At 35.8% G+C, this 26,392-nt stretch overlaps 1 protein-coding gene across 1 annotated transcript in view; it reads left to right on the forward strand.

The window, feature by feature from the left end:
• The window catches only part of HOOK3 (hook microtubule tethering protein 3), a gene marked incomplete at both ends in the record, with an annotated part of 69,702 nt that overhangs the window by 11,999 nt on the left and 31,311 nt on the right, over positions 1–26,392 (forward strand). The window contains 7 exons of the mRNA XM_079548932.1: positions 1,155–1,240; positions 7,663–7,735; positions 14,694–14,744; positions 18,256–18,388; positions 20,503–20,570; positions 24,882–24,944; positions 25,897–25,980. Of these exons, the coding sequence (XP_079405058.1) occupies positions 1,155–1,240; positions 7,663–7,735; positions 14,694–14,744; positions 18,256–18,388; positions 20,503–20,570; positions 24,882–24,944; positions 25,897–25,980 (558 nt within the window). The remainder of the gene's footprint in view (positions 1–1,154; positions 1,241–7,662; positions 7,736–14,693; positions 14,745–18,255; positions 18,389–20,502; positions 20,571–24,881; positions 24,945–25,896; positions 25,981–26,392) is intronic.

Genomic DNA, 26,392 nt, shown 5'->3' on the forward strand with positions numbered 1-26,392 from the left:
TAGGCAAATATTCTCTAAATGTCATGTAGTCATATTTTAGGAAAACGCATCCACATCCCTTAAAACCAATGTTCATTATATTGTAAATGATTGGATACCTTAGACCAGTTGAAAAGGCTTTGCTGAAGCAGAAGACTCTTTGCTACATCAAAAGAGAAATGAAAAAAAGAGCTCTCCCTTGTGTTTTTGTGCTTTGCTGTTGTGGTGGTGGGGGGAGGGTTGCAGATAGCCTGAAGGCTGTAAGCATGAAAATGGAGTAGAACAATAGAAGCCACACAGAAATTCTATGTACTGACGTGCTTTTTTGTTGTTGTTGGTTTTTTTTTTTTTTTTAATATTTATAAAAGAGATTATTCTTACTCCTTCGTAATTCTTTTCTTCGAAGATGTTACCTGGCCTCCTCAGAAAATTAAGTTTTGTCAGTGTTTTCAGAGCACAGTCTAGAGAGGGAAAATTGTGACCTAGCTCATTTCTTAGGTGTAGTAGTTCTGTCATCAAACTGCTCTGTCACATAGACCTTGCTATTCCTCTTCTGCAGTTCTTAGTAACAACACTTACGTATGTTAGTTTCATCTGAGGACCAGAGTCTTGTCACGATATGGACTTGTAATTAATGTCTGTCACTTTGTTAACTAAGCACACCAAAATAACTAGAGCACTGGTACTATATGGATCTGCTAGGGTTTAGCAGCATTATGCTTTGCTCCTATGTCCAGTGTTAGAGAACAATTAAGTCTTAGGATTGTGGGAAACTTGTGAAAGTTTTGTGTAATTAGTGTTAACTTCTAATACCAGAATTTCTTTCATATGTTCACTGGGAAGGGTGTACCTAAACATACTTGAAGATGTGCTCCAGAAATACTGAAGAGAGAGAAAATCCAAGTAATATGCTGTGAAAAAAATTTTTTTTGCAAATGTGCTTTCATCATTTGTGGTTAAACTTACAGTGTTTGTACTTCCAAAAACAAAGATGCTAAGCTATGACAGTGGTTAATATCTTATTTTGCTATTAAATTTAAGCTTATTTCTTCTTAGCTCCTGCAAGAAATGTGTTGGTTTTACTCTGTTCCATTTGCTAGTAGCTGGCTTGTTTTATGTGTAAAAATTGATTGACATTGAAATGAAAACATGTGACCTTTTTCATTCTCTCCCAGATCCAGACATTTAATGTTGAGGCACCATGCCAGACTGTGGAAGATTTAACGAGTGGGGTTGTGATGGCTCAGGTTCTTCAAAAAATGTAAGAAATTATTTAAATATTTACATGCATGCAGATTTATTATTTATGAACATGTCTGATGTAAATGTATTTTGATTCAGACTTGACTGGTATTCTGTAAAGGCATGACTAATCCTTCGTTTAGACATTACTTTAACCTGGAACATGACAAATATCCATAGCTTTCAAATAACTATCTTAAAGGCTGAAAAAAGAGAAGTTTTGTTTTTAGGAAGCTGTGAAGGCATTTATTCAAGTGTAATCTTACTGAAAAGTGAATTGGGTTATAACTGAGGTCCAAGTTACTGGTAATGCTGGAGTTAGTTTCACGTGATAAAATTCAGTGAAGTAAGCTGTTGGTTTGATTGTATCCAGAGGTAATAACATTATTGAGAGTAAATGGGGGAATAGTAGATGTTGCACTAGGTAATGGTTTTGTTTCCTTGAACTCTAAGGTCAAATAGGTTTGAAATGCATTAATTCAAAGCCTCAGTCTAATCGAGAATGGTGACTGTGAGTAATCATCTGAAGTGTAGCTGGGTGTGTAGTGGTAATCCAGTATTACCTATTTTCGCAGAAACACAACTTTTTCAAACTTGGCACTAGCAGCGAAATCTTGCTAACCATAATGAAATTGTAATCAAACAGATTTAAGAGGAAAAATACTTATTTTAGAATCAGGGAATGTTTAAACATACGAAGCAAGTGTAGAACAGGCTTTTCCACTTACCCTTCTCTCTGTATTACCAGTACTGCTTCCCTCTCTGTCACAAGAAAAATTACTACATGGAAGAAAAGTTTTTCAGGTGTAGAAATAAGAGCAAGACAGCCTGTTCACAGAGCTCATTTGGAGAAATCTTGCACTGAAGTTGAATAGGAGCAAACTGGGCTACGTCATTGGAAACAGATGTCATTTTCAGTGAACACTTGAAAACTTAACCTTCAATATGAAAATCCCCCATCAAGATAATTGTGAAAAGACATTTATTTTCTAGATAATGAGACACAAACCCTCCTAAACTCTGTCACTCTTACTCCATTGAGAATTGTAGACTACTATTCTTAAAAAGTGCGTTCCTTGAAATTTGGTTATCCTTCAGCATGGCTGCCCCTTATTTTGGATTCTCCATAATGCATAAAAATAAAGGGAAATAGGGAGAATTGTAACAATTTTAACTGCATCTATAAAGGTTAATAAATCTTTAAAAAATAGTTCTTCCTCAGAGTTATCTGTGAGTGAATCAGAGAATCATAGGATCACCAAGGTTGGAAAAGAGCTCTAGCCCAACTGTCTGTCTATTACTAATATTTCCTACTAAGCCATGTCCCTCAGTACAAAATCTAAATGTTTTTTGAACATTTCCAGGCCCGACCACTCTTTCTGAGAAGTTTTTCTTAGCATCCAGCCTGAATCTCCCCTGGCACAACTTTAGGCCATTCCCTCTTGTCCTATTGCAAGATACATGGAAGAAGAGGCTGATTCCTACCTCGCCACAGCCTCCCTTCAGGCAGTTGTAGAGAGCAGTAACGTCTCCCCAGCCTTCTCCAAACTGAACAATCCCAGCTCCCTCAGCTTCTTCTCATAAGGCTTGTGCTCCAGACCTCTCACGGCTTCACGGCCATTCTCTGAACACATTCCAGCACCTCAATGTCTTTCTTGTAGTGAGGGGCCCAAAATTAAACACAGTATTCAAAGTATGCCCTCACCAGGGGCTGATCACTTCCATTCTCCTACTGGCAACACTATTTCTGGTGCAAACCAGGATGCTGTCTGCATTCTTGACCACCCAAGCACACTGCTGGAGCACTCATGTTCAGCCAAGCATTGACTAATACTGCCAGGTCTGTTTGCTCTACACAGTCTTCCAGCCATCTGCCACAAGCTCATAGCATTGTCTGGGGTTATTGCCAAAGTGCAGGACCCAGCACTTAGTAAGCAAATGCAGTCATTGAAGAACTCAAATTGAATGAGGCAGAGTTCTAATGAAAACTAAAAGATGTTGGCCTTATCTGGTTGTCTGGTATACTTCCATAGGAGAGTAAGGATAGCTTTGTTCTTGAAATTTTTGAGATTTACTTGAAAGCTTCAGGATTTGAGTGTCTAAACTCTCTATTGTTCTTTTTGTTGTTGTTTTTAACCTGTGCTTTCATGGAAAGAGTGTCCATTGATACTTATGAGGACAGGCAATAGTTGAAACAAGTTGAAGTTGACACTACTTTATGTTGAGGATGTTTCGGAGAATAAAAAAAATAACAAACCATGCCTTGTATCAGCAGTTGATAAGGGGGCTTGATGTATGTTTTTCCTCAGTACTTTTACTGAGGTAGTAGCTTGTGTTTGTAAGTAGAGACCATTCTGCAGAAATGTCAGTTCCTATAGCAGGGTTTTCTGCAGGAAATTTCTCTAAGAGGCTGCATGAAGAAGAGGGAAATACACCTTCAGAAACTATTCAAAAGCGTACTATGTAAGTTCATATGGCAGAACTGTGAATTATGTAAGCAAGCATGAGTGTTTTACTTATGGATTCTGACGTTAATAAACAGGTCCTGCTGAAAACAGTGAAAGACAACTTCTCTGTTTTTATCATAAAACCTTTATGTTTGAATTTCACGTTAGAGTGTGAATGAAAGTAATTCTCCAGTGCTAATGGAGAAGAATTTATCTGTTTCCTATTGTCTGCTGATATCCCCAGAATAGCAAAATTTTCCTTTTATCCCATTCTGGAAACTGTTTAGTGTTCCTCTTCTTTTAGTGTTTTGATTGTAGCCTGTGTGTTGTGCCCCTCTTACTGAAATATTCATTTGTGATATTACACATTGCAGCATACTGTGTATGTTCTGACACATGTGAAATACAAAAGCCATGCTTTTAAGTGTTCTTTCTAGAGGGATCTTTTTAATAAACAGTTATTTCTTAAAGCAGCTTGCCGCTCCGCTGTTAAAGTGAGTAATAATCAGGTGTTATGCTCAGTGGGCTGATTTTCTTTTCTTTCAAAGAATTCTGTCTCTTGGCATCTATGATTTGGAGAGATGGTTGCTTAAATAAAGGAAAATTTGCATACAAAATAAGTTGGATGTGCCAGAGCACTGCTACAAGTGGTATCACATGAACAGCATAAGTATCTCCTGCTCTAAAGGAAAGTCCCGATTACCTGCAGTGCTACTGAGAGGCTATGCAGCAATCAATTGATATACAAATGTTTTTATGAATTTGGTAAGTGATCTAGTGCAGTAGATTCCCCCACTTTGGGTATAGGTTCAAGAACCTTCTCTGTTCAAAGTGCTGAGTACAAGCACATAATCTTAAAGTAACAGTGGTGCTCCACTGTCTGCTTCCTTGTTTAGTGCATATATCTTCGCACAGAACTGGTGGACTTTCTTATCTTGGCTGCTCAGTTCTCTGCTATAAATTTCTGTATTTGCTTGGGTGATGTTTTTCAAACACTGCTGTAAGAAATAACAGCATCTTTCCTTATGATGTGACAAAGGGAGACCAAGAGCTCTCAGTATGGTTGACTCATGATTACTGAAGTTTCAGCAGAGGGAGACTTCTTTGCAACATAAGTGGTGAATGAGCTAGCAAAGCTTTGGGAAGAGTGTCTGGAAACCCTTTTATAAAAAATTATTTCTAGAAATTTTAATGGAAAACTTTTGGTTACAGATAGTTAATTTTATTGGTTCAATATGGAGAAAAGTGCTGTTGTTAATGTTGATTCTGAATCTTAACAGGAATTCTGAGGGCAGAACTAAAATTATAAAAACACATGTGGAATAATTCTGAGGTGATGCATACATGAGGAAAGGGGTGATCATTCTAAATTTGCTTTGATTGTTGATGCCAGCCTGGCAAAATGTTTTTGTAGTATGCATCTGATTATTGCGTAACACGGATTAAAATGCTCCTAAAGGGAACTGGTGACACTGTTTTTACTGCTGTTGTGATTTAGAGTGGATTGCTTACCAGGTTCTGGACTTTGGGTTCTCCATGAGATTTGTATACATTAAAATTAAAAACCGAAGACATCTGTGGAAAACGGCTACCACACTTACTTTAGATGTAATTACCAGGCATCTTCTTCAAGTTTGCCTTATGCTATAAGAGTGTAGGCAGCAAAAAGCTTCATTAAGAAAGTAAGCACATTTGCATGTGTTACTTTAATTGCAGTAGTAACTGACAACATTTTTTCATTTGCTATTGATGTGCAGACATCCAGAGCTGGAGGTGATCATGAAATATTGTGATTCTTCCTCTGTTATGTCTTTATTATTGAAGATGGGGTATGTAACATTACCCTAGTCACTCAGTAGGATTCTGCTTGCAGACAATTCTTTATGCTTATAGGAGTAATTATTTACAGTTAAAATGGTAAATCAAGAATTTGCTGTATTAATGGCACTGTGATGTTGAAGCAGCTGAAATTTGTTACCAACTATAATTAATAAAATAATAAGATATAGTCCTTAAGAAGGATCCAGTGGTCTCTTTTTTTTTTTTTTTTTTTTTTTTTTTATGGTGAGGCACCGGTACCTGCTTTCTTACTGAGCTGGGCAAACATTTGTTAGTTGTGGATCTCTGAGCACAGCCTGCTTGTGATTGGCAGAGTACTAATCCAAAATACAATAGAGTCCTTTTTGAACGCCAGAGTTCCAGTCGAAGCAGTTCAAATAGGTCTGTGTGTTTTCAGCTCACAGGCTTTTTTCCAAATGATCTTTTTGTAATTAGAAAGTTAAGGAAATAAAGACCTTTTGCAAAGTGATATGTTTATTTAATGTAAAACGTGAGCATGAACTTTTCTCATCTCTGGTTGATCCAGTATGTCTTAAATTAATTTTATGCTTATACTTACTGGTCTCTGAGGGCACAGAGGCCATTCAAAAGCTATTTGGAAAATGTCTACTTCAAAACAGATAAAACTCTGGCTAAGACATTGTTTTTTCTGCTTCGTACTTTTAGGTTTTGTTGTCTGTACTGAACTATACTGTTTTTGAATAGGAACAATTTGGAGTCATTGATTTAACTAGTAATTCCTTTCTTCCAGCTATATATTTGCAGATATAAAAGACAGATGGCATGATCTTCAGCAGAGTCTGTAAAAGAATGTAAAAATAGTAGTTGAAATGTGTCAGTAGAGAAATGTTGCTGTTTATGATTTCTCTCCACTGGAGTATGTTGATGGAATACTTAAAGACCTTGGTACATTGTGAAGAAGACATTGTGCAGAAAATGGAATACAGAAGAGGGGATGAATCAGGAGCAAGATTCTTCTTCAAAGACTGGGCCCTAATACAATCACTGAGATAGTTGCTGATCTGCTGCATATATGATTGCAGAGATGTTGCTTGAATCTCCAGGCTTGCTGGTTTTTTTTGAGCTTTTGTCTCATGCCATCTTGCCCCTAAAAAGAAAAAATAAAAAAGGAAGGGTTCAATGTAGAACCTTTTTATCTTCGGAGGATACAGCTGTAAATCTAATAGTACTTTGCAGCAAATGCAGCACTGTAATTCCAGAAATCAGAATACTTGCTGTGAGACTCTAACCCTGCTTACCATGCTGACTCTTAGAAGCCTTAAAAAAAAAAAAAAAAAAAAAAAAAAAAAAATTTCTTCCCAGACTGCTTCATTTTTTTGTCTGAAATATGGGTCTTTCCTTACAAGGGGCAGGAGACTCCTATGAATTGCCTTGAACAAACAGCTAAGCGGAAGTGCCTGTAGGGAAGGAAGGAAATTTATGGAAATAAAAATATACGTTGCGAGCAGTGGCATTCTTCTTGTCTCTGTCTGTATCTTGATTGCATTGTTAAGAGAGCAGACAGTAGAAAAACTGATTTTTTTTTTTTTTTTTTTTTTTTTTTTTAAAGGCATTCACAAAACTATTAGCCAAGGTTTATTGTGGAAAGAGATTTGCAAAAACTGATAGTATTAAACTGATAATGTTAAATAAGAGAGAAGTTTGTTCTTGATAGAAAAGACTTAACTATAGAGGTACTTTTAAATTGTTCAGTGTGTGCATAGAGCATACATTGTTCATTCTCAGGCTTTCCATTTACAAGAAGATTATTTACAATCAGAATACAGCTGTAGGAATCTGTAATATATGAGACACTAAATATTTTTGTATGCTTCGAAGCAGTGCAAACAAGCACTACTCCAGTGCTGCTGAGAAATAAGAGCAAGAACTTACAGTCAGGGAGAACTGACGAAATACACTTGAAGTCCAGCAGCTTCTTCCAAAGCATGACCTACTCATGGCACGCAGATGGATACATGGATACATGGAGCTGTGCTGCAGAGCAGTAGGGGTGGTCTCTGTATAGACCATACATAGAATGCAGAGTAGGCAGGCATTTAAGTAACCTCAGTGTGAGATAGGAGCTTAATTGCTAAGGTATCTTCCTAGTTTCTGGAACCTGTTTTTAACAAATACTCTACTTTTTGTGTTTCAGAGATCCAGTGTACTTCGATGAAAACTGGTTAAATAGGATCAAAACAGAAGTAGGAGATAATTGGAGGTTAAAGGTATTTTACTTATTTTGCTTCTCATATCTGTATTTTAGTTCTTAATATAATATTGTGTTTTAATAAAAGCATTTGTTTTTATATGTTGCTTCATCGTTTGTTGAATTTAGGATGTATTTTGTTGTACTTATTTTTTTACACTGATGTAGCTTTGCACAGTTGAATGAAGAAAACATTTTGTAAGTTTGTTTCAGTAATGTAAAAAAAATATTAAAATAAACTTCATGCTTAAATTAACATTTGAAAAACACAGAAATATGAAAGTTTTTTTTTTTTTACTATTACATGTGAAAGTAACTTTTCTTTAAATAAAAAAAAAAGCTCTGAGAAACGACTGCAGAAAATAGCAGACCAGTAACCAATTGATTTTAATAAAAATGGGAAAATGTTATTTCATTTTACTTTGCCAGCTTTGCGCAGCAACTGAGTTTTAGGAGAGGAGCTGATACTTGTATGTGTGTTTGTAGTCAGTGTGCTTTCTAACAACAGCCTATTTGCTAGGTCATTTGCGTTACTTGGTATTGGAGTACTTTCTGTTACAGTCAACAGAATTTACATGGTGAAGCTTTGGAGTGTTTGGTATAAAACCTGATAAACATAGCTTTATGTGTGGATATTAGTCCATGGCTAGATTTGTCCATGGGATAATACATGTACCTTTCTCAGTCGCCATTTCTAGCCTGATTTATTTCTGATTTTTTTTTTCTTCCTGTTAGATGGAGTTTGCCATAAACACTTTTTTTTTTTTTCCCCTGGCCTCTCAAGAGGAAAGGGCTGCACCTATGAAATGCTGTACTTCTTACAGGCTTATCAACACTTGGGCTGAACAGAGGGGAGAGGCACAGGCAAGATCTGCCTGAGGAAGGGATGAAGAGTATTGCTGCATGTGTGTTATCAGTAAACTTATCAGTGCGGATCCTTCTGCCTGGCCAGTAATTTGCATGTCTAGGCTCTTGAGTGATTTGTCTAACAGGGTTGCCAGCAAAGATATGGAACATTGATGGGGATACAGTGGTAGCAGACTGATAGAATAAAATACATGGCTCCTTAAAAATAAAAAAAAAAAGGGGGCAAGAAAAGCAGCTGTATTTATTCTGTGCTTATTACAACAATTAATTTAAGTTAGCTTTTCAACGAAGTGTGTGGAACTGCAAGTAAACATCTGATAACAAGGTTTAACTTTTCCCTAACATCATTTTGTGGCTTTTTTCTAAGGAATATTAAAATTTTGGCTGTGAAGTTTGGAGAAAAACAACATTTCAGTTGATTCAGATTTAAATAGTGCAGTTTTTGTAACTCTTTGAGGGAACTTGAGGAAGGTTTTTTTCTTAATCATCTACTAATGTAGCAGGTTCTAAATCTTAGCAGGTGTGAATATAACAGGAAGACCAGGCAATCATTGAATCCAACTTCATTGTGTGACTGAAATCTATGTGAACATATCTCAAATTTCAGTTCATTGCTGATATCATTCCTTCTTGTCATTCATATTTCCATGTAAATAAGAACCTAAGACTGATTATGCTTCTTGATTCAAATAAGAGTATACTACAGCTTTTTGCACGGTTTTTTCATAATCCGTTTCCCCAGTCATGTATAATATTAAATGTTATGAATATTTGTTTTAACTCCCAGTTTTTAACTGTAAGAGTAATGCCATACTTTGTCATCTGTTCTTCTCTATATGTATGTAAACAGTAGTTGAGTTCTTCAATTGTCTGTGTGTCAGTGACTCGTAGCCTTGCTCGCAGGAGCTTTTTTAATCTGTAAACTTTGTTGGTTTGTCACTAGTTTTTAAATGTAGGCATCGTGTTTTTGTGTGCCTCCTTAATGTAACTTTTCTTAATATTTTAAGAAGCACATGAAAAATGTTTATTGGGTTAACTCGGTACCTCACAAGAGGGGATAATGAGACAAGGTATATTCTTACTACTAAGCATGATTGTTCCAAAGCTGCATGGTATAATAGTCAATAGTATTATATTCTCAGTATTATGAAGCTTATAAAGGAGCCAGTCTAGTAGAGGAAATAGGAAATAGGCTTAAGACAAAATGTGTGTGTAATTCTACATCATAGAACAGTGATAAGGTGGGCTGTATCATCCTGCGTAAGGTGCTCCTATCCACTTGGATAGAGGCATTAAGGAAATTATGTAGTGTCTAACTCTCAGATGGATGTCCGTCTGTGCAAAATGTTAGAACTCTGGGGGCTTGCAGAGTAGGAAGCAGTCAGCTAACATTCTGTATGTTATAGCTGACTGGATCTCTCTATCTAGTGTGTTCATACAGAAGCACCTTGTCCAGTATTTGGGGTTAAAATTTCTGGGGCACAGCATGCATCAGTTTAGTTCTGCAGTTTGTTGTTTCTTTTGTGTAACAAAAACCCCTCCTGGTCTAACTGCAGTTTTATGTATTGGTTAAGAAAACAAAAAAGTATAATATATATATATATATAAAATATATATCTCTTTCCTGATATGTATCAGGAAAAGCTGAACGCTTTAGTATGCCTGGAGTTGAAACTGTGTACAGATTAGTATTTTATACTGAAGAGGATAATATTTTGAAGACAAAACAGTGTTCACTGAAATTACAAAATGGCGTAGAAAATAAATCTGTTGCAAAAAAAATTTTGCAGGAATGAAGAACCAAGAATAGTTCTGTGTCAAATAGTACAGAAATTTTAACCAGTAACTGTTTCATACACGTGTCAGTTATTGATTTTTTTATTTTTTCTTGTTTTTTGGTAATTACTGAATATATTATTTGACTGAATTGTAGGAAAACCACCCCCTTTCCATTCCCTGTGGGCTGTGCCTGCCTTGGAGTAAGCAGGAAATACTTTGTTGTGCATGGTCTCTGACTTTGTCTTCCAGACTTTTGCTTTAAGCATTCAGACTGCAGCATCAGTTTAAAATACAATTTTATCCATATTTCCAGCAGTAAGCTGAATTTGTTTGACTTCTGAATAGCACGTTCAAATGATTTGCTAGGTTTTCTGCAGTGAGTGCAGTTTGAATGCCTTGTATTCAATAGAACATTGCAAAATAGAATCGTAAGTGAAATTCGAGTGCTGAGTATTTAGTGCTGTGATCCAACTAACCTGATCTACAAGGTGTATCTTTGACTCCCTGCAGTAGTAGAATTATGGTTGTATTGAATTATTCCATAGTACAAGCTAGGACAACTGGTATAGTTGTGGAAGCTAGTTTTCTGTGTACAATTGTCCTGATACTTTCATGTTCTCTGTAAGAAACAGAACACTTCTTCATGAGCAGCCTTTTGAGTTTTTTGTTGTTTCTGTGTTTTTTTTTTCTGATAAAGATAGAATGTGCTGTCATGTCTGTCATACAGATGTCCTTCTGCATGAAAAGAGTGGGAATTATAGACATACTTACAAAAGACAGCTTTTACTTCTGTGAAAAAGATAATAAGCAACAGATACGTTTTTCTCTGTTCTTTCTGGCTTTTTTTTTTTCCCTCCCTCCCTTAACTCAAGGATGTTCTTGTATCTGTTCTCGTGATTTCTTTTCTCACGAAACAGGCAGGAGGAGGATAACCCACGAAGCTAATTGCACAGTCTCTCTCTGGGCCCCACTTATAACAGAGAAGAGACAGAATGCAGTTTAAGGCAGAAACTTAATGTGGTGGAATCTATGCATACGCTTTTTTTTTATATGCAGCCAGGGAGTTTAGTCACATTTCTGTAGCTGAGTGATTAAGAATTCTCTTGTCACTGTAAGTCTGCCCTAGTAACACTTCCAGAGGTTATAAGGTTGTTGATTATAAGCTATGTGAGGGGAAATTCCTCTGTGCATAATTATCCAGGAGAGATACTGTAGAACAGCATCTCAGAACACTGGGGTTCCCATTTAGACACTTTGAACAGAAATGTACAAGGATAAATTAATTTACATGGAGTCTTCACTACAAACAGAATTTCAGACATATGTATGAAAGAAGGATAAATGCAAGCTGTCAAAATACTAGAGAGTAAACGGGAGGTTAAATAACCCCTGACTACTTTCTGTCAGTAATCGCAAGCTGAACAGCATTTCCACTGTCCATTACATTAGGCTTTTCTTGTGTTGGTCAGCTATATTCCTAGGGAGAGAAATCTAGGCATATTATCCTTACAGACCTTCAATTTGGAAGTTGGAGATCAGTAAAAATAATAATTTCATGTGACAGGTGAGAAGAAAACCATTTCCACCTTTACCCACCTCACAACCTTATGCCTTGCAGTGTCAGATTTTGTGTTTTCTCTAGTAACCTTGAGGGAAATCATATCTGCTTTCATTCTAGTCAGTTTATCAGGTTAATACTGCAGAGTTAGGGTAGGTCTCTATAGCGTGTAATAGCTATGTAATGCTATACAACAGCCAGCATGGCTGTAACTGACTGGTCAGTGATCATTTAACATAAGGAATGTCAACACAAATCTGCAGTGGATATTAGTGAAATTGGTTAGGTTGCTCATGAAACCAAATAGGGATCCCACATGCTTGTGAGCTGATCTCCAAGGGATTGGAAGACACTTTATAGTGACGATCTGTATTGGAAATAGTATCTGTTGTGTTCTGCTATTGTATGATTTAATAGTCTTTGTTAACGAGTTGTAGTTATTCTTCTTTGTCCTTAAGAAAAAAAGAGGAAAGAAGAAAAACTTAAAAACCATCACTTGCTAGAATTCTAGAATTAATAATTAATGCTTTCCTTTGCTTTTCTCTATTACTCTGTTGCTCATTTTCACTCATCTCTGTTTGAAATCTTTCTTAGAGGTTATGCTATGGTCTGGCAAGTGTTAAAAGATTGTCGGAGTTGAATCTCGAAACAGAAGGCGTTTGTGGTGGTTTGCTGTTGATTCTCTGCCTCTGGCAGTAGGACCATCTAAGCGTATTCACTGCAGACAAGTAAAATGAAATCAAAAGAGAGAATTCCCCTAGCAGTACTGAAGATTATTGTTAAGTTCAAGCCAGTCTATAAAGAAGCTCCTTTAGCTTTATAATTGTCTGATTGTCTGCCTGGTACAAAGATGATGTAGTTAACTCCTGAAAGCAAATTATCTTGATACTCTTAATTGACAGTGGAATAAAGTGGGACCTCAAATACAACATTTTTTTCATTTTGTTTTCTTTCTCTGAAGATGCTGTCATATACAGTAGTATTCATGACAGATTTTGATCGATACTGATTTTGTTACATCATCACAGAATTGAACTCTATGAAAGTAATATGGAGGAAGATAAAATGTCTTAAAAGTATTAATTCAAACAAAGCTCACTGGAAAAGGGGAAAGCAAGTATTTTCTAGGGTAGGGCATTCCATTTTGTTTCTCATTTCTGGGATTATGTTCAAGTTCAAGGTTCCTCACAGTGTTCTCTTCAGTAAACTGGACTTAAATTCTACAACATGGCCCTTGGGTTTCTCTGGCACTTTCTGCAGCAGACTCAGGTAAACTACAAACTGGAAGATATTAATGAATCAAGTTTGAAAATTATTATTCCAATCGGTGCCGTATTCAATGTGGTGATTTGACATAAAAATTAAATAATTTGTATTTATTTAAAATCTTAAATCTGTTGTAGTCTTTAGCTGTAATTTTTCATAGCTCTGGAGATATGACGATGATTTCTTTGGTGCTAATAGATGTTTTGTGTTATCATGTGTAGCCTATTTCATTCTCAAGTTTTCCATAGAAAATACATTCCCTGGATTTCAGTATCATGTCTCCAAACTGTGTTCCACAGTGTTTTCTCAGATCTTTTGGAAGATAGATTCAATCCACTGACAAAAGTTCTTTATTGGATATTTCAGAATATATTCAAGAATATAGAAGTAATTGCAGTTGAGGTTTGATATGTTTTCATTTTTCTTCCTCCGTTACAGTCTCACAGTTTGGCACTGTGGGTACTGTTGTCAGCAAGAGTAGTTTGTGAATCCTAATTCTTATGCTACTCATGTCTAAGATAAGATGAATAAAATTGGGATGTGATTATTCAGTTCTCTAGCCACCCTCTCATTTCCGCTCAGTCTTTACAGAACCTGTTTGTAGACTTCCTATCACAGGAAATAATGCACTGCTTCTGTTATCTAAGTTTAATAGTTGGACATTCTTGGAATCTATACAAATTACTTCAAAAATAGATGTATTTTTTAAACATCATCTATGAGATCAATTGTCAATTTTTATGGCTTTCTTCACAATCTACAGTACTTGATCTGAGTTTTTGCCAAAAAGAGGGCTGAAAGACTTCAATAATGAAGAATTGTAGCATAGATTCTGTATAGCAAGAGATATGTAACTGATGCCTTTGGTTTTGCAGATGGAACAGAAGCTATCTTTGTGTGACACTGGAGGCATAGCTGAGAAGTGTAAATTTTGCCTTCGTAGTGTAAGGCAGACATTTGATTGTTAGGAACTGCATTAAAAGGAGAAACAAATACGAATTAAAGAACTGGGAGGAATAATTAATGAGAACACTAATAAATTAGGCTTACGTATATTTTAAACAAAGGATGGTATTGAGCAGTAACTGATACTGGTTTGGAAGGAGAGGTTTACCTCTACAGAAATTAGACCACGGAGTACTTTAAGAAAAGAAAGAGGATTTTTTTCAATTTACACAAAAACAAAAGTATATTAAGACAATCAACTATTCAAAGGAAGATTCATGCTTCAGAATCTAATCTAAAGACTGTCTAAGACTGTTACTTTTCATAACTTAAATATGTTCTATATATTCATAAAGATTTGTGATCAGATGGCAGTCTGATCACAAGGGAATACTGCGTAATTTCCTTAATTGTATCTGAAGATGTTTAAACAGAATTTTATAATGCAAAGAGATGATTGTACAATTCTTTTGCATGATTGTTCTGTGATTGCCTCTTTTATGATTCCGTCTCTGTGATTTATTGTTTGCACTTACAGCATTTTCTTCTTCTTGACAAATAGGTAAGCAACCTGAAGAAAATTTTAAAAGGGATATTGGATTACAACCATGAGGTAAGAACAGTCCAGTGTAATTTTTGTGTTCTTTCTGTTACATGTTTAATTCAGTTTGGTTAATGTAAACTATATTATGGATGCATTGAGTTCTGACTTTATCTTTCAAAATGTTTGATGTACATTGTGTGTCATTGCCTCTCCTGAGGTGTAAGCCTGCTTTATTTGTCATTTTAAGAGCTTTCAGAGCAATCTGACTTGGAAGTCTTGTCATAAAACAGTAGATGTCTTTGACTCTTCCAATGTTGGTCTTAAAAAGTAGTTCTGATATTACCTCTGTTACAGTTAGAGACTACCTCTTGCTTTTTCTTTTTTTTTCCTTGAGGAGAGAAAGGAAAAAACATTTCTAGCATCAGCTTGCATTACAGTTGTTAATGAAATATCTTAATCCTGAGATAGTGGAGTCAGCCCATTGTTTTCTCTGTTAGCAAAATCAGAATGAATTGCTCCAGAGAAGAAACAATAAAATATTTTTCAGTGGTGAATCTTCAGTTAAATTTTACTTTTTGCTTCAGTGATATTTTGAAGCAAATTGTTCAGTACAGACTACTATGTAAAATCCTTAATTTATACATCCAAAAATAAGGAAAAACCCACTGTTAGCTACTTGTGAATACTTTGGTAAGGAAAGTATTAGTTAGAAAATTAAGTCTTTAAAAATTAACAGATTTTGAGAGAGAGAACTTAGGCTGGTAAGTTCGTATTCAGGCTCTAAATTAATTATGAAAAATTGGTTGTGTGATAAGCTGACCTTGGCCGGCTGCCAGGTGCCCACCAAGCTGCTCTTATTACTCCCCCTGCCCAGAAGAGCAAGGGGAGAAAATACCATGAAAAAAGCTAATGGTTTGAGATAAGGAGAAGGAGATCGCTCAGCAATTATCATCACAGACAAACAGGCTCAGCTTGGCTAAAATTAATGTGATTTATTACCAATTAATAACAATGTAGAGCAGTGAGAATGAAGAGGAAACCAAAAGCATTTTCCTCCTGTCTCCTGGCTTCCTGGGCTCTACTTCCATCTCAGTTGTATGTTCCCCTGCCCTAACCGGCATAGAGGCACAGGAAGTGGAGTTGTGGTCAGTCCATGATGCTCTGCCCTGTCACATGCCTCTTCCTCCTCATGCTTTTCATCTGCTTCAGCCTGGTATGCCTCTCACACCATGTGGTCTCCTGTGAGCCACTTTTCTTCAAAATCTGCTACAGCATGGATCCATGCCAGACAGTGCAGGTCTCAGAAAGCAAAGTCCTCACAGCAGATCATTTTAGGAGGAAAGAAAGAAGTTCTTTGTTACAGAAACTTAATATTACTGTGTCAAAGTGATGTCAGTTTCTTTTTGGGTGATGGGAAGACAGGATGATTAAGTTCTTGAAAACTTTACTGCTTCAATAGGTCACCAACTTTTGACCTGATTTAGATTAAGTTCTTAAAGTAGGTTTGACTAGATTTTTTGTTTGCTTTTCTTCTGATGCAATGTTAGTATGATAGTGGACACAATCTGGATTTTACAACAAATCCTTTATATTTTCATTAACCTGATTTCCTCCTCCTATCAGGCACCTTCTCCACAGCATACATGTGAATGTGAATGTGAATATATATGAATTTTGCCTGATGTAGTGAAAAGATTTGAAAACACAATATGTACATTTTTAGAATAAATAAAAAAAAAATAATACCACAGCAAGCAGGGCAGTCTTTCCATAGCAATTATGCATTGCTCTCTTTGTCACATATGGCATGGAAGAGCAAGAAGCCAAAGGTACTTGTTTATGACTTGCATGCTTTGTGATGCCCCAGTAATTTCGCTGCAGGGCTCTACAGCTCTCATATGGAAACTTTCATTCTCTTTGTAGAAGTCTTTCATACTTTTTTTTGAATAAGTGGAGGAAGGAGCATTTTCCCCTCTTAAGATATTTATTTGAGATTTGGTTGTTATTTCATTGTTATTGCTGTATAACTTATCTCATGTTTATTGCAGAATTCTCTATTTTTATGCTCAGTTCCCATGTTTCGTTATGGTTTTTGCTGATATGCTTTGTCCCTGCACCATTTCTCAACAGCAATTATATTGTCATTAAGCATAACGCAGTTATATTATTGTTAAATTTGGTACTGCATTTGAAAGAAATTCAGGGAATACGTAAGCATTACGTGAGCACGTAAACACATACTAGGCTTAAATCATTCAAATAATATTGTGTTTTACTATGTTATTGCAGTCTAAATACAGTGGTAATATTTTTGTGTTTGATGTGTTCATAGAATTCTTGTTTTCTCACTAGAATGACCTAAAGAAAGTATTTTGATACAATTCATGCATTCTTTCCAGTATGCAGAGCTTTTAGTTGTGCTGGTGCTCATGCTTTGAGAAAGCTGTTAAGAATAATAATTTTTAAAAAATTAATAAGAAAAATTAAAAAGAAGACCAGAAAAACCAAACAAAACAAGAACAAACCTAGCCACAGCAAATATATAAGGCATAGCCCTGTCAAACTTCTTGGTGGCTTGAATTCTTTGTATTCTTCATATAAATGTATTAGGATTTTTTTTAAATACATACCTGTACCTGCTTTTCTGTTGTTTTTTGGGTTTTTTTTTCCTTGAATGTTAAAGTCTGAATGAGCATTCAGCAAACAAGAGACTGATCCCCTCCATTGTTTCTTTATTTCTCTCTGCTTAAGAAATGACAGTTTCTTTTTATCTGCAATTAATGTGTCAGAGATACATTTGATTCCACATTTCATATTCATATTTTCAGCTCCCTGAAAGCTCTTTGAAATCCAGCAGAATTATTTAATTCCTTCTACTGACAATCATTAATGTAAATCCTTCTTAATTATAAATCAAATTACGTTAATTATAAGTCACATGTTTTCTTTCTTATGTTTTTCAGGATGGGTTTTTTTGTATTTCTGTGTGTGGGTTGTTTAATTATATGTTATACTGCTACCTCAAATTCTTTCCCATTAGACCAGCTTTTTCAGCTCTAGGACTTGCTAAATATGGTTGAATTTACTGGAAGTGTGGGACTGAGTGATCAAGTGTTTTATAGTCTCATATTTGTCATCCATCACTGCTAGATACATTTTGCATAAGTGAAACGTTTTAATTTCAGCTTTCCAGTGGGATGAAATATGAGACTAGTGTGAAGCGTTTCATGCTAGCTCAAAAGCTAAATGTAATGGTGGATCATCTTTTGAGACTGCTTTTGTTACTTTCTTATCCAGAATAAACAAATCTTACAAAGTTTATAATGAGTAGTTTATTATTAGTTGGCACAGGTTTGTGTTCTGCCAAATATTGGTAGTACCAAAGATTACAGATGGTTTAATACTCAAAGATCTGTTATATAAGCTGGCATTACTCAATTTAGTTTGTTTTAAGGGTAGATTGAAGACTACACTGAAGTGAAAAGTGAGCACTTCCTGTTGATTCTGAATCATCTTTGTATGTTAAAGTTTATGCGTATGTATGTCTATTGATACAGACGTGTACTGGGTCTTTATACAGATTCTAGGGCAACAGATAAATGACTTCACCCTTCCTGATGTTAACTTAATTGGAGAGCATGCTGATGCTGCAGAGCTTGGAAGAATGCTTCAGCTTATTCTGGGATGCGCTGTGAATTGTGAACAGAAGCAAGGTACTAAGGTTTGAAAATGTTTGCTTCCAGACACTGAATGAAAAACCAGCTCATTGTGTAATCACTTAGGGGAAAATGATGTTTCTTAGGCTGCCATTAGAGACAAATTAATATTGTCAAAGATAACATTATTTTGTCTTTCAGATAACCTCTGTTTTGAGTTTCACTGGCTTTGCATTCTCAAACTGTGGAGCAGGTTTTGCTCCACATACGTGTTTTCAAGTTTGATTTGTTGAGCCAAGAACCGCAAATTCTTGGTCCATCTCTGAAAGACAATTTTGATTCTCTTGTCTTTTATGTTACCAGCTGTCTATCTCACCTGCACAGTTAAAATGGGAACCCATTCACTTTACTGCAAATGCTGCAGAGGATGTAGTGGACTGTGCAGGCAGCAGTTCTTGACTCAAGTTTCTTGCTCTAAATTTGCCATGTGCTTTGGTGCATTATGTATTTGTTGTCTAACTACCCTAAATTACACTTAATTTAAGCCAGTGTAAGATAACAAACTACAGTTTATTCCTAACATTTAAATGAGAAGCATGGAAACGTGTATAAAATAGGTGGATAAATAAAATTATTTTTAAGTATTTACATCAAAGTTGCAGAAAAATTTGCCTCTTTGTGATTTAAGCCATTGCAGTTTCCTTTTTGCCAAAATGGCAGGTAGGCTTTCAGACCCTTTTGTCTTTTTGTATGGTGGTGCATCTTAGCTTTCTGAACTGATTTACCTGTTTCAGTTTTCTGAGGTGTCTAAATCACTTTACTCTCTAATCTGAAATTGTTTTTATTGTTCTTTTGATGAAGAGACAATATGGCTTTCTTATTAATTAAAGTAGATTAATTTTCTTCAACAAATATATAAATAACTCTGTTGTATTAGGCCGTCTGTCCTCTCTGTCTTATGTAGGATTCTCTTTCTCCCTTTTAGTGATTATTTGGCACACTTGAGTGAGATGTTTTATTACTGAATTGTTTTGCTCTGTCAGACTGAACATTAGAAACATACTATAAAAAATATCTGAGCAGTCTAGTTATATGTATTTTGTATGAGATTTGGCATTATGGAATCGATCACTTTGAGATACTTATCCCCAGTATCTCCCACTTCAGCAGATCATTAGAGAATGTTTTTGAAGAAAAAGAATTGAAGAATGCATTGTGTATAGATCATCATAGAATCATAGAATCGCAAGGTTGGAAACGACCTACAAGATCATCTAGTCCAACTGTCTTCTCATTACCGCTGCTACCACAAGCACTAAGCTGTGTCTCGCAGCTCCTCATCCAGACACCTCTTGAACACTGCGAGGGACGGTGACTCCACCACCTCCCTGGGCAGCCATTCCAGTGCCTGACCACTCTGTGAGAGGAAAAGATTTTCCCTTATGTCTAATCTAAATCTCCTCTGGTACAATTTGCTGCCATTTTCTCGCGTCCTGTTTGTTGCCTGGGAGAAGAGGCCAATCCCAGCTCCCTCAGCCGCTCCACATAAGACTTTTGCTCCAGACCCCTCACCAGTTTTGTTGCCCTTCCCTGGATACGCTCCAGGGCTCCTCAATCATGTCTGATTGGAAGCAGTATCATACTGGGCAAGTCATAAATCTCTTGACTTGGTCTAAACATCAGATGTCATACTGCCACTGCCACATCTTGCAGAAGTACTTATGTAGCTCACTTGAACTTACAGAGGAGGGGGTGAAAATGGGGGGGGGGGGGGGAGGGGGACGACTTTGTGATATAACAAATAAAAACGCAAACTAAGAATGGAAATGAAAATGGCTTGAAATAAGGATGTAGAAAGGACACTAATCTTAATCTGCAGAAAAGGACAGTCTCTTTTCACATTAGGTACTTTTATAGCCTGAATCATGTGAAATACAAGAAGGAATAATGTGGATGATAATTACATAGTTTATTTCATTGATGCATAGCCTGGGCTTGTCTGATCAGATTTCCTGATAAAATCTTATTTAATTTTTTGTGGCAACACTTGAACAGTGTTTATGCATTTCAGTGTAATCTCTGGCATCTAGTCATTTTGTAGGAGGAATGCAACTTCCAACCTCATGTTTTGTATATAACATTCCAGAATGCTCTTTTTTTTTTTTTTTCAGAGTACATACAGACCATAATGATGATGGAAGAATCGGTTCAACATATGGTCATGGCAGCAATTCAAGAGGTATGCTGGAGTGTCTACAGTGTGTAAAAGTTCAGCTTTTCAGTATATTAAAAAAGTATACTTTTTCATTAAAAAAAAAAAAAACAAAAAACAAACAAAAAAACCCAGTTAAGTAAATGTAACAAGTACAGATTTTGCCATTTTACTTTGAAAAATATCTTCTTAATTTTTCATGAAAAAGCTATTTAAGTATGCTTTATGTCATGGAACTCTGCTTGAATGTCCCACTTTTCTTTAAATCTAGAAGATTGAAGCTTCTAGATATTTTTGATCCTGGGTTCTCTTTCCTTTATTTTTCCTACCCCATGTCTCCTGAAGTGCGCTAGATTTCATATGAGAAGCCAGTACTGTAAATTTTTTTAAAAATTTCTACTTTGTAGTTGAAGAACTCCATGAACTGTTAATGTTTTCTTTACTGGACAAGAAAAGGAAGATAAGTGTTTAGCAAAGTATTCTTTTGTCAGATGTAGTATTGTGGATAGGTTAATGGAGGTATTTGTGAGGCACCTTTTTACATTCTGGCAAATGTTCTATAGTCTTGTAACTTGTATATCTTGTAAAAGTGCTGTTGGAAACTTTGTTTCTGAGACTGCAGTGGTTCTTCTTATCAAGCTGAAGAGGTGCTGTACATGGTGAAGGATTTCATAGTTAGCTGTCACTGGTGAATTGCATTAGGCACATCAGAGAAGTAAAGTAAACCAGAATATAACCACTGTTGCCATGAAGCTCTTGAATGACTTCTTGTGTGTCTGAAGTGCCTACCAGTCTTCGTGCATGCAGGTTTACTGCTTGGAAGGCAACTCAGAGAAGCAGGAATCTTGGTAATAACATTTCATCTTGAGCATGAATGAGAGAAACTACATTCCACATTGAACTCTTGAGCTATTTGACTTTTCTTTATTGCTTAAAGAAAGGAAGAATGCTCACTTGGCCTAAGGGAACTCCACCCGCAATTATTACTTCAACCAATGCTGTGTCATTGTGGTCTTCTAGTTGGCTGTTTGTGAACTCACATATATATAGCGTATATATATGTGTATATTTATATATATTGCACACAATCCTAGATATATATATAGTATTGCAGACAGTATTTCTGAAATGCTGACAAAAGAATCCTGTTGCAAAATCATCTTCTGGTCAGTGCTGCCAAGAGCAGGCAACTAGTTTGCTTGAATTTTGCAGGTTGTTTTTTTTTTTTTTTCCCCCTAAACTGTGAGGTAACGTTTTGGTGGATTTTCTCATATCATCTTTCATTAAACATGGCTTTCAGCATCACTTTATCCTGCGCTGCCTTAAAATAGAAAATACTCCTTCATCCTCACTCCTTCTCTGAAAAATCTCCTGGATACCAACTTAGTGTGATAAAATAGCTGGATCTGAAGCAGTCAATAGTTTCGCCATTTGATGAGTAGGCATTGAACCTGTATGGCATTTGTGGCCTTTCTTAGATACAGCAACCAGAAGTGGGGAGAAATCACATGAGGATCTGTTCCTCTTGAACACACTTGAAATTCATTGAATCAAGATCAGAACTTACTATTCTGGACTAGCGTAGATCTGAGTGATTTTAATGTTGTCTTCCAAAAAATAAGATGGTTAGAATGTAAGGTATTCAGAAGCAAGTGAGGAGGATCTTTACCAGAGGAGGGTGCTTTACCAAGGAGGTCAGAAAGCATCCTCGAAAACAAGAGTTTAGATCTAAGGAGACCTTTCAGGGCTGCTTCTGCAGCCTTTGACTTTGGAGGAGTGATACTTCATTGTATTTAAGGAGTTTTTCTATTTCTTTACAACAACTTTAAGAATCTAAATGACTTGGACTAGGCAGTGTGTAGGAGAAACCAAAGTGAGGTGCCTGGGAGAGCAGCTATATATGCATAGCTGGAAAGTTGATATGTCATCAAATCCAAACATTTCAAAGTACTTGACAAGCAGTTGCTCTTTCTTCTATATTAGGTATCTAAAAAGACTTCTCTATGTTTTACTAATGTATTATGTAATTCATTTTTATGTATAAATGCCTTTTGATACTTCAGTGGTTTTCATAAATGATCTTAGTATGAAAACAGTTTTGAAAAAAAATCTGCCATCCTTTTTTTTCTCGTGGGGAAAAAAAAATACTGGGCTTAAATGGAAAAAATAGCATTTTATTATTTAATAGCATTTAAACTAGGTGGGAGGGGGGGTAAGAAAGAAATATTAATTGCTCTGCCAAGGACTTAAGTAGACTGTTCTTTTTCACTGTAAAGCACTTCAGCTTGAGCAGGGATTGGAGCAGATGGAACCCATGCCAACCTCAGACATACTGTGATTTTTTTTTTTCTGCTAATATCTCTCAAGTATAGGAAGTCATAAGATAAATGGCAAAACCCACTGAAGAATAAAGGCATTATGTTTTCTGGCTGCAGCTTGCTTCTTTGACAGTAATCTACAGAAAGCAGAAATACCAGGGTAACCTCTAGTAAGTTGTACAGGCTATTGCATTGCTCCTGTGTTTGTTTTGGGAAGAGCTCATTAAACTGAAATTCTGAGAAGGAAGTTGTACTGTGGTCAGAAATTACATGTTGAATGTTGGGGCTTACTACTGTCCCTTACAAGTGGTGCACAGCTTGGGAGCTGCCAGCTGGAAAGAATTTGAAGGCTTAAAGTATAGTACTGACATTGTCTGGGATATGGAGGGAATGTGTGAACAGTGGTGTTGGATCTGGAACAAGGTAAAGAGCATTTGGTTAGTCTTGACATTCCTATTAGTCATCTGAAAAGCCATTTAGACAGTTGCTAGATAGATGATGTAATTAAACTATATATTACATCACTAAGAAGAGAGCCTCTGTGATATTGAAGAAGGTGTGTCTTCATTTTTCAGGAGAACTCTGAGGCTAGGGACTTTCTAATTTCAGTTCTAGAGAATCTGAATTTTGTGGAGAGTTTCATGTCAGGGTAGATTATCACTGTAAATGCATCGACAAAAGGGAAAGAATTAAGCAACTAGCAACAAACATGGTCATGGTTATCTGATGAATTTAAACATATAGCATGCATCTAAATCCCAAGTAGGGAGATGGAGAAATGGAGAGAAATGTAAGTGTATAAATATTTGAGTAGCATAAATGTCAAACGGAGATTTGCACTTGCACATGGTGGTACAAACAGAAAGGATGCAGAGAAAACACAAGCTCTGTGCTGTGTACCAGAGAAACTTTGCCAATGGAGACTAATGCAAAAGCTCGGGTTTCTGGCAGGAGTGAAGGAATAAAGGAAGCTCTTTCTCTGGCAGGAGCAGCTAGCTGGGCAGGAGGCCCTGAGAATATGGCAGGAAAGGACTCTTGTCCTGATTTCAGTTGAATTCGGCTTCTTTCTTTTGTGACTTCTTTGAATGGTGCTTAGAGGTAGTAAAACATATCATGCGTGTCTGCAGAAATTTTGTTTCTGCAGTGCTTCCTAGTTAATTACAGTGCAGGTCTTAGAGAGCTGATCACAATTTCAGTGATAATAATAATAACCCTAATATATTTTCTGCACTTGTGTGGGAGAAGGTCCTAGGGCTATAGTTTGTGTTACATTTGAATTGACTTCTAACTACTTGTAAAGACCTTGAGGGGCTAGAAAGAAACCTTCCTTTATTATCGGGTTGTTTTTTTTCTTTCGCTAATACATATCACTTAATTTAGAAGACTTCCCTCCTCCCATTTGTCATCATAAAAGCAATTTTATTTCTTGTTCTCAAGACTAGTATTTTTAGAAATTATATATTTATATATTTATATGTATATAAAAATTTTTAAAATATATTTTATATAGTTTTTATATATTTTATATAGTTTATATATTGCGAATTGTGTAAAACTTCAAAACACAGGAACTTTCTCACTGTTTTGCATGATTGGTTGAGTTTGACTTAGCCCTAAATTTAGTTAACTAACTAAATAAATTCATATGAGCTTCCAAATGATCAAAAAATGAAAACCACTGGCAGAGAATATGTTGATAGCTACAATCATTCCAGTGCCACTTCAGAAAATGTTCTGCAGATGCATGCTAGTGTTATGCAAAGCACACCATAGATTACACTGTAGATGAAAATGTGCTTTAATACAGGAAAAAGGACATGATGTAATATTTATTTTATATATCTTTAAATTCTACTGAGAATTTCAGTAATTATTTCTGGATGACATATATAAAAACAAAGTAGAAAACTTCAGTTGCCAGAATGAAGCTCACAGAAGTTAAAATCGTCTTAGTATTTTACTAAAGCTTGGCTTAAAAGTAAATATTTGCTTTTTCTAATCCACTGTAATCTAATTGCAGTTGATGAGTAAAGAGTCTCCTGTCTCTGTTGGAGATGATGCTTACGTTGACCTTGATCGACAGGTATCTAAGATTAGATTTTTCTTCTCTTTCGATCTTAGAGCATCAGTGCCCAGTCTTCTTGACTTACTAAGAAGCTTGTCTTTATCTAATCGTGAAAGGCCTTTGTGGGAAATTAACATAAGGAGTGGAAAATTAAGCTTCAGTATTTTGAATTATCTTGCTTTATAAATCAAATACTCTTATTTTGCAGAGAAAATTTCAGTCCCAGTACAAATGAAGTTGAAGAAGTAAAATACAATGTTCATGTTTGGAAAAAAAAGAAATAGAAAGCTAATCTAAAATGCATCATTTTTAGTAATAGATACCTGTATTTTCATATAAATAAACAAATCAGGCTAGTTTTCTTGTAGCTGCCTTTCATGTTATCAGTGTTCATGTACAAACTCAGATGATTATGCAACTTTGAAAATGAAATCCATAAAGAGGAATATGTGAATATTTTGCACTGCTTGTAAGGTTCAGTGCCTTTTTTTCAGAAGATATTTGGATTCTCCATCACCATGTTAATTGTATTCTTATTAAGCGGGCTTCCAAGTGACTAAAGAGATTTTACCCTAGTTGTCCGTTGCCTGTATTCCACCTTCCAACCCTTTGTGTATTTTAAAAAGTAGGTTTAAAAACTGAAATTATCCACTCTTTGTATCCGTAAAGAAAAGTGGTATTGACAGTTTTTTCATGTACAGAGTTGAAAAGTTCCTCAGGGTTTTCAGATGCTATTTCTAGACTAAATGTCATTATTGTAATGCTCTCTTAAGTAAGTTACTTCTGTAGTGCAAATTAAATAGTGTTCACATCTGCTTCTTTGTTCCTTTATAAGAGCAAGTTTGTCTTACCTTCAAAAAATGTAACATGTTACCTTAAGTTAAAATAATTTTATAGTGATGTAGTTCAGAATTTTTCTACTCACTTTACAGAGAGTTATGAAACTAAAAATTTTTGTTGCTTATGGTAGCTGAAGAAAACTACAGAAGAATTGAATGAAGCACTGTCAACAAAAGAAGAAATTGCCCAAAGATGTCATGAGTTAGATATGCAGGTGAGTTTTCTGTATTGTGCCTCTTTAATAATAATGGAGATAAAAATGTGTTAATTTTTAAACTTCTTAAGACAAGTAGTCCTAGGAATTTTTAAAAGGGAAAAGAAAATTGCATGATAATGTTTTTGCACTTTTACTACTTTGCTTTACTTGTGTGAACAGAATGAAATTCACTTTCCCTCATTTTGATACAGTATTGCCATTATTAAATGATCAATACTATCAAAACTTTCTTTTTTTTTTCTTTTTTTTCTTTTTTTTTTTTTCAATTCCAGTAGAAAGGGAATTGAGCTGTGTGGCTCAACGCCTGAAGTAGAACTCCTAGAAGTAGTGCAACTGTAGCACTGGGTTCATAAAAGGCAGACTCTCACTGACCAACCTACCCTCCTTTTGTGACTGGGTCACCCGCTTG

Source organism: Tetrao urogallus, assembly GCF_951394365.1.
Source record: "Tetrao urogallus genome assembly, chromosome: Z".
NCBI lineage: Eukaryota > Metazoa > Chordata > Aves > Galliformes > Phasianidae > Tetrao > Tetrao urogallus.